Source organism: Palaemon carinicauda, chromosome 6, assembly GCF_036898095.1.
Source record: "Palaemon carinicauda isolate YSFRI2023 chromosome 6, ASM3689809v2, whole genome shotgun sequence".
Taxonomy (NCBI): Eukaryota; Metazoa; Arthropoda; class Malacostraca; order Decapoda; family Palaemonidae; genus Palaemon; species Palaemon carinicauda.
The window spans coordinates 124,580,595-124,596,072 of NC_090730.1; the positions used below are offsets into that span (position 1 = coordinate 124,580,595).

Genomic DNA, 15,478 nt, shown 5'->3' on the forward strand with positions numbered 1-15,478 from the left:
TTATTTGCAAATATGCTTGCAAGTAATACTGAAAAATGATGAAAAGGAGCAGGATTTATACAGAGATGAAGAGAAGAAATCTGTTAATGGATGCAACAGTTGATTCAACTCTCCTCTATGGAAGGCATGGGGATATGAAATAAACACAAAGGAAAAAAGTTGACACTATTAAGATGAATTGTTTGTAGAGCATTTGTGGTAAGATAAGACTGAAAGAGTAACAAGTAGGGGAATCCAAAGCAATTTTAAAAGTGTTGGGAAAGGCAATATCATAAATAAATCAGATTCTTTAGGAATGGTTTACCCAAGTAGAGAAGATGGAAGTCGACAGGTTATTGTTATCAGTTGGTAGTTCTTGGAAGAATGGGAAAAGAGCAATAAAAGGACGAATAGTTATATTGAATGAGGAATTTGGGATGAAATTGCTTTCTTATTTAGCAGGGAAAGAGTGTGGGAAAGATTTATGCGAATGTGTATTGTGAGCTCAGGGTGTTTGGAATGCTCCTCATGAAGGTAAATAAAGCAGTTAGTCATGTGGAAAACTTCTAAACATCAGGTTTGTCTTTGATACCGATAGTTAAAAACTGAATGTGACAATAACAGCTGCTTTGAATTTATTTTAGAGCCCTATCTAACTAGATGGAATATATATATATATATATATATATGTATATGTATATATAGTTATATATATGTATATATATATATATATATATGTGTGTGTGTGTGTGCGTGTATGTTTATAGTGTATATATATGCCTACATTTTACACGTATATATAAATACATGCATGTATATATATGCATATAAATATATATTTGTAGATCTATTTATATATATATATATATATATATATAAATATATATTTATATATATATATATATATATAATGTATATAGTATATATTTATATATATATATATATATATATATATATATCTACAAATATATATTTATATATATATACATGCATGTATTAATATATACATATATAAGTGCGTGGGTATATATATTTATCTGTAGGCATATATACACTATAAACACACACACACACGCACCACACACACACACACACACATATATATATATATATATACAGTGGAACCTCTACATACGAATTTAATCCGTTCCAGAACCAACTTCGGATGTAGAAAAATGTTCGGTTTGTCGAAACGAATTTTCCGATAAGAAATACATTGAAATAGGATTAATCCGTGGTTGAGCCCAGAAACCTATGATAACTTCTTAATAAACTACTACACATAATTTTCCCATGAGAATAATGAACACTAAATTAGATAATAATAAGACATGTAAATAAGAAGAATAGACATGTAAATAAGAAGAATTAGCAAAGAAATGATAAATAAGAAACGGGTTTTTAGCGTCACTTTACCTTAGAAACTCCAGCACAGGTGTTGTTAGTCTTGCTACGCAGAGAGGAGACGGACGGGCGGCGAGGAGGTAGAGAGGTTAACTACGATAAACATACACTACCTTAACTTATTCTAATTTACACTAAGTGAACTTTAACATAACTTAGCTTTTTTTTTTATAATTTATATTTTTTTTTTTACATTTTCTTTTTTTCTTTTTGATGATTAATTTTAATCACTTTCACTCTCTACACTTAAAATTGATTGAATTTTTTTCTCATCACTCTTTGCTGTTTTCTTTGAACCACTTCCTTCCTCTTCATCACGAGTTCGCTTCGTAGTTTTTTTAAAGAAGCTATCAATAGAAAGTTGCTTGGTACAGCTTTTCAGAATGTTTCGAAAATAAGTTAGGGAAACATCATCAAACTGCGCAGCTACACGACAAACCTGCAATTTCTTTGGATGGTATTTGTCGATGAAGTCGACCACATCTTGATATTTTCCTAACACCTCTTTTATTTGCGCGGAACTTATTGCAAGTTCACTCATACGGACGCCATGCTCATGCTTTTCAATAATTCCTTGCTTTACTTCTAAAGAAAGCATTCCCTTATTCCTTTTCACAACACAACCACTACCACTTGCGAAACTAAGCCTTTTAGGACCCATGATTTTCGTAAAATACCGTAAAAGGATGAATGAAAAAAATCATGATTAAAACACAATTAATAGCAGAACGCACAGGGCACAACCACATAAAGCCAACGAGAACAGAGGACTGACCCAAGCCACGCTAATTGAGGGTCCCTCCGAGGTTGAAGTGCTGCCTTCTATTGGCGGAAATAAAAAACACATCAGGCGCTATGAGCACCGACTACGCATACGAGTATTGTTTACTTCGGGTGTCGAAAAAAAAATTCGGGTGTAGAGTAGGAACGTGTTCGAATTGTACTTCGCGTGTCGAAAAATTCGGATACAACCGGTACGACGAAAATTGCTACTTCGTGTGTCGAGATAAAATTCGGGTGTAGAGTCAAAAATTTGCTCGAATTTTACTTCGGATGTTGGAAAATTCGGATGTAGATACGTTCGTGTGTAGAGGTTCCACTGTATATATATATATATATATATATATATATCTACATACATAAATATATTTATGTATTTAAATATATATATATATATATATATGTGTGTGTGTGTGTGTGTGTGTGTTTTGCTATCTATCTACATTATATTATTATTATTATTATTACTATCCAAGCTACAACCATAATTGGAAAAGCAAGATGCTATAAGCCCAGGGGCTCCAATAGGGAAAAATAGCCCAGTGAGGAAAGGAAATAAGGAAATAAATAACTGAAGAAAACAAATTAACAATAAATCATTCTAAAAAAAGTAATGTCAAAAGAGATATATCATATATAAACTATTAACAATGTCAACAACAAAAATGTCATATATAAACTATAAAAAGACTCATGTCCGTCTGGTCAACAAAAAAGCATTTGCTCCAACTTTGAACTTTTGAAGTTCTACTGATTCAACAACCCGATTAGGAAGATCATTCCACAACTTGGTAACAGCTGGAATAAAACTTCTAGAGTACTGCGTAGTATTGAGTCTTATGATGGAGAAGGCCTGGCTATTAGAATTAACTGCCTGCCTAGTATTACGAACAGGATAGAATTGTCCAGGGAGATCAGAATGTAAAGGATGGTCAGAGTTATGAAAAATCTTATGCAACATGCATAATGAACTAATTGATCGACGGTGCCAGAGATTAATATCTAGATCAGGAATAAGAAATTTAATAGACCGTAAGTTTCTGTCCAACAAATTAAGATGAGAATCAGCAGCTGAAGACCAGACCGGAGAACAATACTCAAAACAAGGTAGAATAAAAGAATTAAAACACTTCTTCAGAATAGATTGATCACCGAATATCTTAAAAGACTTTCTCAATAAGCCAATTTTTTGTGCAATTGAAGAAGACACAGACCTTATATGTTTCTCAAAAGTAAATTTGCTGTCAAGAATCACGCCTAAAATTTTGAAAGAGTCATACAAATTTAAAGAAACATTATCAATACTGAGATCCGGATGTTGAGGAGCCACCGTCCTTGACCTACTTACAATCATACTTTGAGTTTTGTTAGGATTCAACTTCATACCCCAACCATATATACATATATATATGTGTGTGTGCGTGTGTGTGTTTTGTGCATACATATTTATATGTATATACATATTTAGATATATACACCCACAACAGAATATCAGATAAAACTATGATCTTACCTAAAAGGCAGAAGAGGCTGGCAAGGATTATGATGATGGACTGCTGACCTAGTACGACCCGGGAGGTCCGAGGGGCATCACACGGCTGTATTGGCGCCGAGCCATAATCAGAAGAATTGAAGTCATAAAGGTAATCGTTCTGACGCATGTCTAATATGCACCCCGAGAAGGGACCAACTACAGGAGGTATCAAGTTCCACCGATAGGACGCTGATAAGGAGGCGAAGCTTGGCATGGCTGCCAGACCTCCAACCTGCAGAGGTCCTTGGACGTTCAGAAGGAAGTTGGGATACATAGATATGTGTGGATACGGGATAGACACTTTGCATGGATCACCAGAACCAATGGTTGAATTGAACCCGCAGTCAATAACTTCAAAGGAAATTTTCTTTTTATTCCAAACGACAACGTATTGAAAGAAGCGATTGCTGTTTTTTTCAATAGGAATCGAGACCTTTTCTGTTCCTGATCCGAGGTCGACGTAGGTCACCAGGACCCAATTCCTAAGAAACACATACATGAAGTCCTTGGGATAATCCTCCCAAGGAGATTCTACTATTGGTCCCATATACAGCAGAATACCACTATGACTATTTGATTTAAATGATATAGAAAAGGTCGAATTATCGCACACTTTCAAAGGCTCGTACCAAGCGAAGCTCTTCTCGAACCTCGCATTCTTGAGTTCACAACGAGGCCCATAGTTATGGTCATCTATACACTGACACTTGAGGGTATTGTTGAAGACACTACAAGTTCCGCCATTGTAGCAGAAACCACTGAAGCAAACTGAAGGCAGTGGTTCGAGCTCCCCACAGTCGCAAGTGTATTCGTCAGTGATATCAACACCCACCATAGTGGCGGTACTGCTTGCCACCACCAAAGGAGAAGTGAGGTTTGGCCGCATCGTGTGCTGACAGCTTTGCCCTCCACAAGGAGACTTGGATTCATACAAGCAAGCATTGATGTCCACCATGATGACATCAAGACCCAAGGCTTTCGAAACCTGGAAAAAGAAATGATGCTCATTTGAAAAAGAAAAAAAAAATAGATTATACGCGTGAAAAGTATATATGTGAACAAATACTTCATGGGAATAGTTATACAAATGTGGTCTGCTATAATATTAACAAAAAATGTCAGTTACACATGGAAAAAAAAAGTCCTCTTGCCTCAAACCGATTTTTCATCAAGAGTCCATCTAACTTTGCTGCAGTGTAGTAAGGTGAACTGTGGCAGTTGTATCGGATCTGTACTCCTCCTTCCACATCACGCATGCTGAAGATGTCCACATTGTCCTGTGGGATCTCGTGAATCCCGGCTATTTGTTTCTTCAGGCGCTCGTAAATCGTCTCGGTACTCGCTACCTATTTCAGACGGAAAACTTCTAAGACTCTCATTTCTTTATTCGATCAAACAGGCAATGTTTTATGAATCATGAAATAAACATTTCATCACAATAATGGATGTTGGCGAGTTCAGCAGATGCACACATTTAAGCGTATCATATTCAACTTATAAGTTGAACTAGCATAGTAATAGACATTTCTATAGCAAACATGAGAATATAATATGGAAAGCAGGTCCATCTAGAATAATGTTATCATTATAAGTGGTTTGGATCAAACAAATTATCAACATTACAGTCAGTTCAACTTTGAATAATGGTTTGAAGGGGATTTTTCACTTAAAGAAAAAAAAAAGTGTATATAGTCATGTATGTGAAATTTTACTTGTGAAAATATATTTCTATCGGTAATTTCTATATCATCAGTGCATGGTTGCAATAAAAAAAAATAAGTATAATGTATATGCATCTAATCCTTGTTTTAATTGAAGGTATCGTAAACTTGATATATCTAAAAAAAAACCGTTTGGTAAATCATAGAAAGATAATCTTTAAACTTGTTAAACTTTACCTTACTTATCCCCAGCATTTGCTGAGCCCTGATATTGGCAATTGTCAGTGACCCAGAGTTCATAACGGCTTGGAAATTGAGATCAACGACAGTAATGTTGACCACGCCTACAGCTGATTCCTGTCGGAACTCGTCGAAAACCTGTTCATGAATGATTGAAAAGATAGTATTATCAAACTCACTATTGCGCACACACACACACACACACACATATATATATATATATATATATACATATATATATATATATGCACACACGCACACACACACACACACACACACATATATATATATATATATATATATATATATATATATATATATATATATATGCACACACATATATACAGTATATATATATATATATATATATATATATATATATATATATATATATATATATATATATATATATATATATATTTATTTATTTATATATATATATATATGTGTGTGTATATACATATATATATGCATATATTATATATACATATATATGTGTGTGGGTGGGTGTTTGTTTGTGTGTGTTTGTATAAATATCAACCACAATGTCATTTAATATAGAAGTCTACCTTTAGGAATGTATATCCACTGGAAATTCATTTATGATAACAGCTTCTGGATGGGCAGAGATTCGAACCGATGCCTCTTAGCCAAATTCATGCCAGCTAGGATTCTACCAATCGAGCCTGGTAGAGTCCTCGCATGCATGGTTTCGGCTAAGAGGTATAGGTTCGAATCTCTGGCATGAATTTGGCTAGGAGGCATAGGTTCGAATCTCTTCCCAGCCATAAGCTGGTATCATAAATGAATTTCCAGGAGATATACATTTCCAATGGTAGAATTCATGCGTGTGTGTATGTATACTGTATATATGGTAGTGTATACGTTATTTTAAATTTATATATGAAAAGAATACCATCTGGAACTCAATTTGTCCTAAAAAAGGATGTCTATGACACCACTAAGGTAATGGCTAATCAATATAAAACTTCCACATGTTTTATATATCTGCACAGAAGGTTCGTTAGCACTGACTAGAACCCCTATACATTTTGCGCCATCTGATATCAGCGTTTGCAGCAAACAGTAGACTGAATTTGCAGAGAGAGAGAGAGAGAGAGAGAGAGAGAGAGAGAGAGAGAGAGAGAGAGAGAGAGAGAGAGAGAGAGAGAACCAAATTGAACGATAATGAGCTCACCTTCACCCTAAGTAAGTGTATCCCAGCAGGTGTTCCTTTGAGCATTGTGATGTTACCATTCTTCCCGTCCACTTGGAAGTGATTGGCAACGTCGGATGAGGTCGTCGCATCCACCTCGAACATCTTGTCATCCAGATCGTAGTCATCCAAATCTGTCACGTGAACAGCTCCAATAACCATTGATGGGAATTGGCCCTGGGATGGATGGCATAAACAGTTTTATAGAAACTCTGGCTAATCTCGATGAATGATTGTGTGAAAATATATTTTAATGTAATGAAAGATAAGTTTTATCTAAAATCTATGTTATGAATATATAACGAAATACCTGATTTATAGAATATGTTATTTTAATGTTACCAAAGTTAATCTATTTTCATAATTGTAAAGAAGTAAATTCCCGAAGTTTTATTCCCGTATATTAATTGACATTTTTTGAGAACACCTGACATTAGATTAAATGCGAAATGTCAAACTTGCGGCCACTTGGAATCCAAATTGAGACCACGAAAGATTATTTAATGACATTATAGCAAGAAATTGTTAAAAGAATTTGTCACACGATAGTTAATTCGTGTAAACATCAAAGATTTCTCGTATTTTTCTGCACATACATCAATTGGTCATAAAAAACATATGAATTTTCTAAGCAAATGTTTGTGAGGACAAATATTAAAAATTATTATTGCAATAGATGTGGATCACATTATTTTTGTTTTCTTTTTCTGTGCTGGTATTCATTAATTAAACTCGAGTGATGCAACCACGATTAGGTTACACAAAACTTCAACTCTCACGTCAATGACATCACATTACAGCCATGCCTGATAACCGGTTCTATAGCAAGGCCAACAATATTTGAAGAGATATTCATTTGAAAAACACGATTATATCAATAGAAGTTAAGGGCATACATAAAAACTTGTGTAATTATAAGTAGCGCATATCCTACAATTATAGCATAAAAAGCAGTGAGCAAAAATATTTTGTACCAAAAGTTAAAGCATAAATCAAGCCATTCCCTTTTTTTCCTTTGATCTTGTACTGTATTATCCTCTTTTCATAATATCAAACCTACTTGAGGTCACCAAGAAGGTGATCTCATGGGGATTCCTATTCTATATAAATACCGTACATCGGTGCTTTAATTGTCCTCGCCATACTACGTGTGTCAAGAAGGAAAAGTACTAACTCTAATCAAGTCTTTCACAATTACTCTCGTGTATTGATATATATATACACACACACACACACACACGCATATATATATATATATATATATATATATATATATATATATATATATATATATATACATACATACATATATATATATATATATATATATATATATGTATATATATATATATATATATATATATATATATATATATATATATATATATATATATTTTATCACATAGCTTGTGATTTTCATTTACTCATATAAGCCATAAATAACGAAAGAAATGGATTGATAAACACACACACCAAGCAAACATACACATACCCCTATACATACATACATATATATATATATATATATATATATACATATATATATATATATATATATATATATATATATACCTGTTGATATCGAATTCATTCTTCCTCTGGATCAGAAACCCAAGGGGGAATTAACTTTATGATAATAGCTTCTGGTCACCCAAGAATTGGAACCCGAAACAAGTCGAAACTGAGATGACAGTCGACGTCAGTTTCTACTTGATCCAGGTTCAAATCCTTGGCCGAACAAAAGCTATTATCATAAAGTTAATTCCCCCTTGGTTCTTTGATCTCAAAGGCGAATTAGCTTTATGATAATAGCTTGTGGTCAGCCAAGGATTCAAACCCGGACCAAGTCAAAACTGAGGTTAAGCCTATCTGACACTTGCGCGCGTTTTTGCCACGCACTGGCATGCATTGATGCGTGCCAGTGTTTTTCGCTCACTGTTCACGACCAGTTCACTCCAGTTCGCGAATCGTTCACGACAAGTTCACGCGACGTTCACGCCATGGCAAAAATTGGCACGCGTAGTTCACGAGAAGTTCACGACACGTTCACGTGAGTTCGCGCATCATTCCGCATCGTTTCCGCATCGTTCACGCCAGTTCACGCCAGTTCACGAATTGGCCACTCCATATAAAAACGGGGCTTCTCCAACCCGAGGACATTCTTGGATTGGCTTCGGAAGAGACAACAATGCTTTCTGTCAGAGACACCATTGCATTGAGGAGAAGAAACGTATCTTTTTCGTTTGTATTTTTTGTTGCCCTTTATTTTTGTTTCAATAAGAAATCATTTGATTTACATATAAATAGCAGACATAAAATATGTACAAGTATTAAGAAAGCATTTTATTTTAACATTAAAAGCAGCAAACATGAAAAGTTTTTAGGCTGTTGATTTTAAGGTAATAGAGAAAAAAGTGTGTTGAAATAAGAAATCATTTTATTTTTACATTAAAACAGCAAACAGAAAAATTTTTTTTGCTCTTCATTTTAAGGTAATAAAGAAGAATAAGTATGTTGATGAAATAAAACATCATTTTATTTTTACATTCAAACAGCAAACTTAAAAATTTCTTGGGTTTATTTTTCAGTTCATTTTTATTTAAAACAAAAGTTTTGGGTCTTGATTGGTAATAGAGGAAAATAAGGGTGTGCATGAAATAAGACATCATTTTATTTTTACATTCAAACAGCAAATATAAACAATTATTAGGTTTATATTTCTCTTTCCTTTTCATTAATTTTTTCGTTTCCTTTTTGTTTCTCTTCATCATTAAGTTATAGAAATAGTTTGAAATAAGATATATTTTTTTTTCACATTAAAACAGCAAATATAAAAATTTATTAGGTTTATTTTTCTTTCCTTTTCATTAATTTTTTCGTTTCCTTTTTGTTTCTCTCCATTATAAAGTTATAGAAATAGTTTGAAATAAGATATAATTTTTTTTCACATTAAAACAGCAAATATAAAAATGTATTAGGTTTATTTTTCTTTCCTTTTCATTCATTTTTTCGTTTCCTTTTTGTTTCTCTTCATTATAAAGTTATAAAAATAGTTTGAAATAAGATATCATTTTTTTTTCACATTAAAACAGCAAATATAAAAATTTATTAGGTTTATTTTTCTTTCCTTTTCATTAATTTTTTCGTTTCCTTTTTGTTTCTCTTCATTATAAAGTTCACGCCACTTCCCGCATCGTTCACTCCAGTTCACGCCAGTTCCCACACTGTTCACTCCAGTTCACTCCAGTTGGCGCATCCTTCACGACTATTTCACGATTATTTTGTGCGTGCCAATGCGTGCCACAAACTTTAAACATTTCAAAGTTCTGGGCACGCATGGCACGCATTGGTACGCTCTGGCCCGCGAGTTCCAGCACTGTTCACAACATTTTCACGACTCGTTCACGCGAGTTCGCGCATCAATGCGTGCCAGTGCGTGCCACGACTGCGTGCAAGTGTCAGGTACCCTTTACAGTCGACCTTGATCCGGGTTCAAATGCCTGTTAGACCAGATGCTATTATCATGAAGTTAATTACCCCTTTGGTCTCTGATCCAGAGATAAAGTGAATTCGATATCAACAGGTATATATATATATATATATATATATATATATATATATATATATATATATATATATATATATATATATATATATATATATATATATATATATATATATATATATATATGGGTATGTGTATGTTTGTTTGTTGTGTGTATTTATCAATCCATTTCTTCTTACAAAGGAATAGCTCCAGATAATACTAAGACGTTGAGCACAACTGGCCGTAATACCAGCTACGATGGGTATACGGGCAAAATTTTTGTGAAATCGTGGGTGTGACGCAAAGGGCACGCAAAAGTCTTTGACCTCGTAGCGCGCCGTATACCAGCAGTAGAATACTCACTCGCTGCGCTAAAATGTTCTGCGGCAGTCAAGAAAATTTGTAGTCGCAGACAGGATGCACATCTGACGCAAGTAAGCCGTGCGTGTGACTTACGTGCAACTTAAGCGCCGTAGGATTTTCTGTGGGATGATCTCCGCAAATTGGTCGTGCGTGTAATTTGTGTGTAGCTTGCGTCACAAGTACGAGCCACGCACGTTTGTCGTATGGAATTAAAAGAAGTGCGTGGTCCGTACGTGCACCGTACGATGCAATTGCGACAAAAGTAGGTGTGTAGTACAATCACCGGACGACGTTAGTACTAATACACGATATTTACATGATTTTTCCGGATATGTATTCTGCTGCAGCAAGTACATCATCATTCTGATGTACATCCCTTTGCCAAGTAGGTAGTCTCTCTCTCTCTCTCTCTCTCTCTCTCTCTCTCTCTCTCTCTCTCTCTCTCTCTCTCTCTCAGTATTCTTAATTACTATCTCTCCGGATCCCAAATTTTGTACAAAGACGGTAATCAGCTGTCTTATACGTGATTATTTGAGTGTGTATTATATAAATATATATATATATATATATATATATATATATATATATATATATATATATATATATATATATATATATATATATATATATATATATATATCGCCCAGGGGACGCTTAAGACTCGTACTCCGGAAGTGCGTCATCTGCATTAAACGCAGGTCCTTAGTGCATGCTTACTACTCTTCCCGCATGTGCCGTACGCCATAATTTTCCCACACATTCATCTTACAACACTTGCGAACCGTGCGGCACCCGTGCGTCACACGTACTTAACCCGTACTGAACACTCAACACACTCACTACCAAAAACATCGCAGAAGTTCAAGGCTACGACTGAAAAATTCCCAGACACGTACAGCTAAAAAATTCTTACGGGGAGTTGTGCCCAACGCCTAAGGCCTTAGGCACTACTGGCTGTACTACCAGCAACGTGGGTATACGGGCAAAATTTGTGTGAAATTGTGAGTGTGACGCAAGGGGCACGCAACAGTCTTCGACCTCGTAGCCCGCCGTATACCAGCTGCAGAATCTTCACTCGCTGCACTAAAATGTTCTGCGGCAGTCAAGAAAATTTGTAGTCGCAGACAAGATGCACGTCTGACGCAAGTAAGCCGTGCGTGTGACTTACATGCAACTTACGTGCCATAGGATTTCCTGTGTCATGATCTCCGCACATTGGTCGTGCGTGTAATTTGCGTGTAACTTGTGTCACAAGTACGAGCCACGCACGTTTGTCGTATGGAATTAAAGGAAGTACGTGCAGATTCTGCGGCTGGTATACGGCTGGCTACGATGTCAAAGAGTGTTGCGTACCCCTTGCGTCACACCTATGATTTCACACAAATTTTGCCCGTATACCCCACATAGCTGGTAGTACGGCCAGTTGTGCTCAAGGCCTTACATTGCAGGAGTTCACGGCTACGACTGAAAAATTCCAAGACACGTACGGCTAAAAAATTCATGGGGGAAGTTGTGCACAACGCCTAATATATTGGTCACAGCCACATTCATACTTGAACTTTTGAAACGAAGGTGAAATATTTCTACTTTTAACTGCCATAAAATTACTATAGATGCTTCATATATTTGCAAAGAAGACTTACCGGTAGACCATTTAAATCCTCTACTACGACACGTTTGTGCACCTTATATATTTATGTCTTAGCATCACAATATCTCTTAAACTCCATCTATCTATCATTTTCTAGAACATCATTCCGTCAACCACCAGACGCTCCTAGAATACACTTTTTTCACCAATGCATCAATCCGCCATTAAAAATAATTGATTCTTTCTTTCAGTGGTAATAATTTTTTCAATGAGTATTCATATCTCAGCGTTTCCCTACTTCTCATGTTGTATACGTTATGATCACAATTTATACAACAGCTCCAAATATTTTTCTTCCATTCAGCAGCCTCACTTCCCTTCCATAGGGAAGATTTGGATAACATAGACACTTTATATTCCCATGCTGGCATGAAAAAATCTGGAGATTCTTCATAAGCTTTTGCACAAAAAATACTAATTTCCTTGATTCGTTGAATATTTTTCCTTCTTCCTCCTACCACTATCCAACACATTTACTCATCAAATTCTAGCACAAATTTACAGGTTCCAGTTTTTTCAGTAAACGATAACATTCTTTGTTCTATTTCTCAGGTTTCGAATATTGTTCACAACTTTACTCGTGTTCAATAAAACTCGTAACTCCTCTTGTAAACATTTTTCAGATCTTTCACTAAATGATGAAATTCTGCCATTCTTCACTACTTTCCCTTTGTACCAAGATTTGATTTCTCTCCTTGACTAGCTCATTACTTTATCCAGAAATTTACTAAACTGCCATGAAGTCATATCATACCCACATCTCAGAAACACTTTATTATCAACACATTAATTCTTCTTTCAATATATCAAAACATACTTTGTTTCCATCATGGAGAATTTTAATGACAATCAATAAATTCATTGCATGCATCGTAAACCTTGAACCCCATATTACTTCTCTGTAAGTTTTAATAATATATAATTCTAGGTCCATGTTTGTAGCAGGCAGCTTTGTTTTCACTTACTTTCACACATCTCAAATTACTCTATCGGAACATATACTTCATTTTCATGTTTACTTATGTAAAACCACTCGGCTCTACCTCTTACAGTCTCTTCTTTTATACAAAAATAAAAACTATTTATAGTACATTTCTCAGGAACTTTTGAATCATAACTCCTTTCAGTTACTAGGTTTTTTGCAGTCTTCAATCTCTTCAAGTCTTTTATAATATTATTATTTCTAACTTTACGGAAATTCCATTTATCTATTTAGCTTTTCTGACGCTCTCCTTTTCTCCATATTAAACAAATCTACAAAACATGAACTCCACTGTCTTGGTAGAACATTTACTTTAGACAGCTTATTACTATTTTCCCTTTTCATTGAGTTTATATCCTCACTATTTATTCTCTTCATATTCGCCTGTAGGGTAATTAATTACATCCTCGGAAATTCTCTTGTCTGTTCTCATTACTTTCTCTCTTTTATCGACTATTTTCTACTTGAATTTCCCATTCAACTTCTACACCTTTCCACGGTCTTATCTGTTTATGCATTGAAACCTATATAATCACTTTTTGTTATTATTATTATTATTATTATTATTATTATTATTATTATTATTATCATTATTATTATTATTGCTAGCTTAGCTACAACCCTAGTTGGAAAAGCAGGGTGCTATAAGCCCAAGGGCTCCAAGAAAAAATTGCCCAGTGAGGAAGGGAAATGAGGAAATAAATAAACTACCATGTAAGTAATGAACAATAAAAATATATTATTTCCAGAACAGTAACAACATTAAAACAAATAATTAAACATATAGATTAAACATATTTCCTTATCCCATGCTTACTATTTATATCCTTCCCCTATCTTCTAAAACAAAACTTCATCTCTACCTTCGTATCTTCAAACTTACCCAATTGCTCATGGGTTTTCTCAATTGTCTTAATTACATTTATAGACAAACCACCCCCACCCCCTTCCACTCCAAGTTAAACTTTTCTCTAACTTAAACTCTGACTCAAACATTAACAAAATACTTTGAGCTATTTCTCCTTTTAACTTTACGTCCATCTACGTGTTCTCTCATATATAGTAAGTGTGGAATATTTATTGTTGAAAGCAACGTATAGTTTTCTCTTATTAATATCATAGGTATTTGATTTGATAGAATGCCTTATGAAATAGGATGAAAAACAATGTAATGCGACAAGCAAAAAATCTTGAAAATCAAAATTAATTAGAAAAGCTAACAAGTATTTAGAAAATTGCAAATATGTTTCAACGTAACCTAAATCATATTCCAAAACACAAGATAAAATGCATTCATTGTTTATTAATTACAAAAATAAGTGTTCATGAATGTAAAAGTTGAAAATATTTTGATAGTAAAAAAAAGCGATGAATCAATGTCCGCAAAAAAAAAAAAAGGGAAAAAAAAAAAACCTTCTGAAGCAAAGTCAAAAAGGGAATATGATACACAATTAATAAATAAAAAAAACCTCATATATTGAAGATGAAACACATCGTAGACTCGAACAATACCTGGTAATTGTAGACCTTAATTTTGCTCGTTCCATTGGACATTGGAGAGTCGTTCACATCCCCGACCTCTAGGGTGAAGAACCGGATGCCTCTTCGACCTGTCTGGTCTTGGGTCACAAAGGGAAGGGGATACACCTTCTGCTCCTCTCGGTCTAACGAGACTAAAGGATTTAGGCGGTACGTTGACCCTAATCTGTGAGGTAAAGAGAAACAAGAGCGTTGTTGATTCCGTCTCTCTGGTAAAAATCATCGCTTTTTAAATTACTACCTAACGAATAATCGTTTTGCTTCTTTAATATATAACTGTTTAGAAGAAATTTCGCAAAGGAAGCTTGCAATAAAAAGTGGAAGTTGTGCAAATAACCTTATATAAACATTCCAAAGGTAATCGAAGGACATGAGTCTTGTCCTCAGCTACAGCAAGATGAAAGGGGTAAGAGAAAATAGTAACAACGCCTCAATATTGTAAACTATATAAAAAAAAAATTAATAAGCAATGCTAACAATTTAACAATGATGGCATAAATTCCTTGGTAGGAGAATTTATGAATAAAAAAAAAATAAAAAAAAAAAAACACACAAGCTGAGAAAAGTAAAGCCATATTTTGG

The 15,478-nt window shown here is 34.5% G+C and overlaps 1 protein-coding gene across 1 annotated transcript in view; it reads right to left on the reverse strand.

The window, feature by feature from the left end:
• LOC137643218 (DE-cadherin-like) overlaps positions 1–15,478 on the reverse strand; it is a 126,554-nt gene that overhangs the window by 36,217 nt on the left and 74,859 nt on the right. Inside the window, exons 22-26 of the mRNA XM_068376066.1 lie at positions 14,870–15,062; positions 6,797–6,991; positions 5,596–5,736; positions 4,849–5,043; positions 3,677–4,682 (exon numbers count right to left, since the gene is read on the reverse strand). Of these exons, the coding sequence (XP_068232167.1) occupies positions 3,677–4,682; positions 4,849–5,043; positions 5,596–5,736; positions 6,797–6,991; positions 14,870–15,062 (1,730 nt within the window). The remainder of the gene's footprint in view (positions 1–3,676; positions 4,683–4,848; positions 5,044–5,595; positions 5,737–6,796; positions 6,992–14,869; positions 15,063–15,478) is intronic.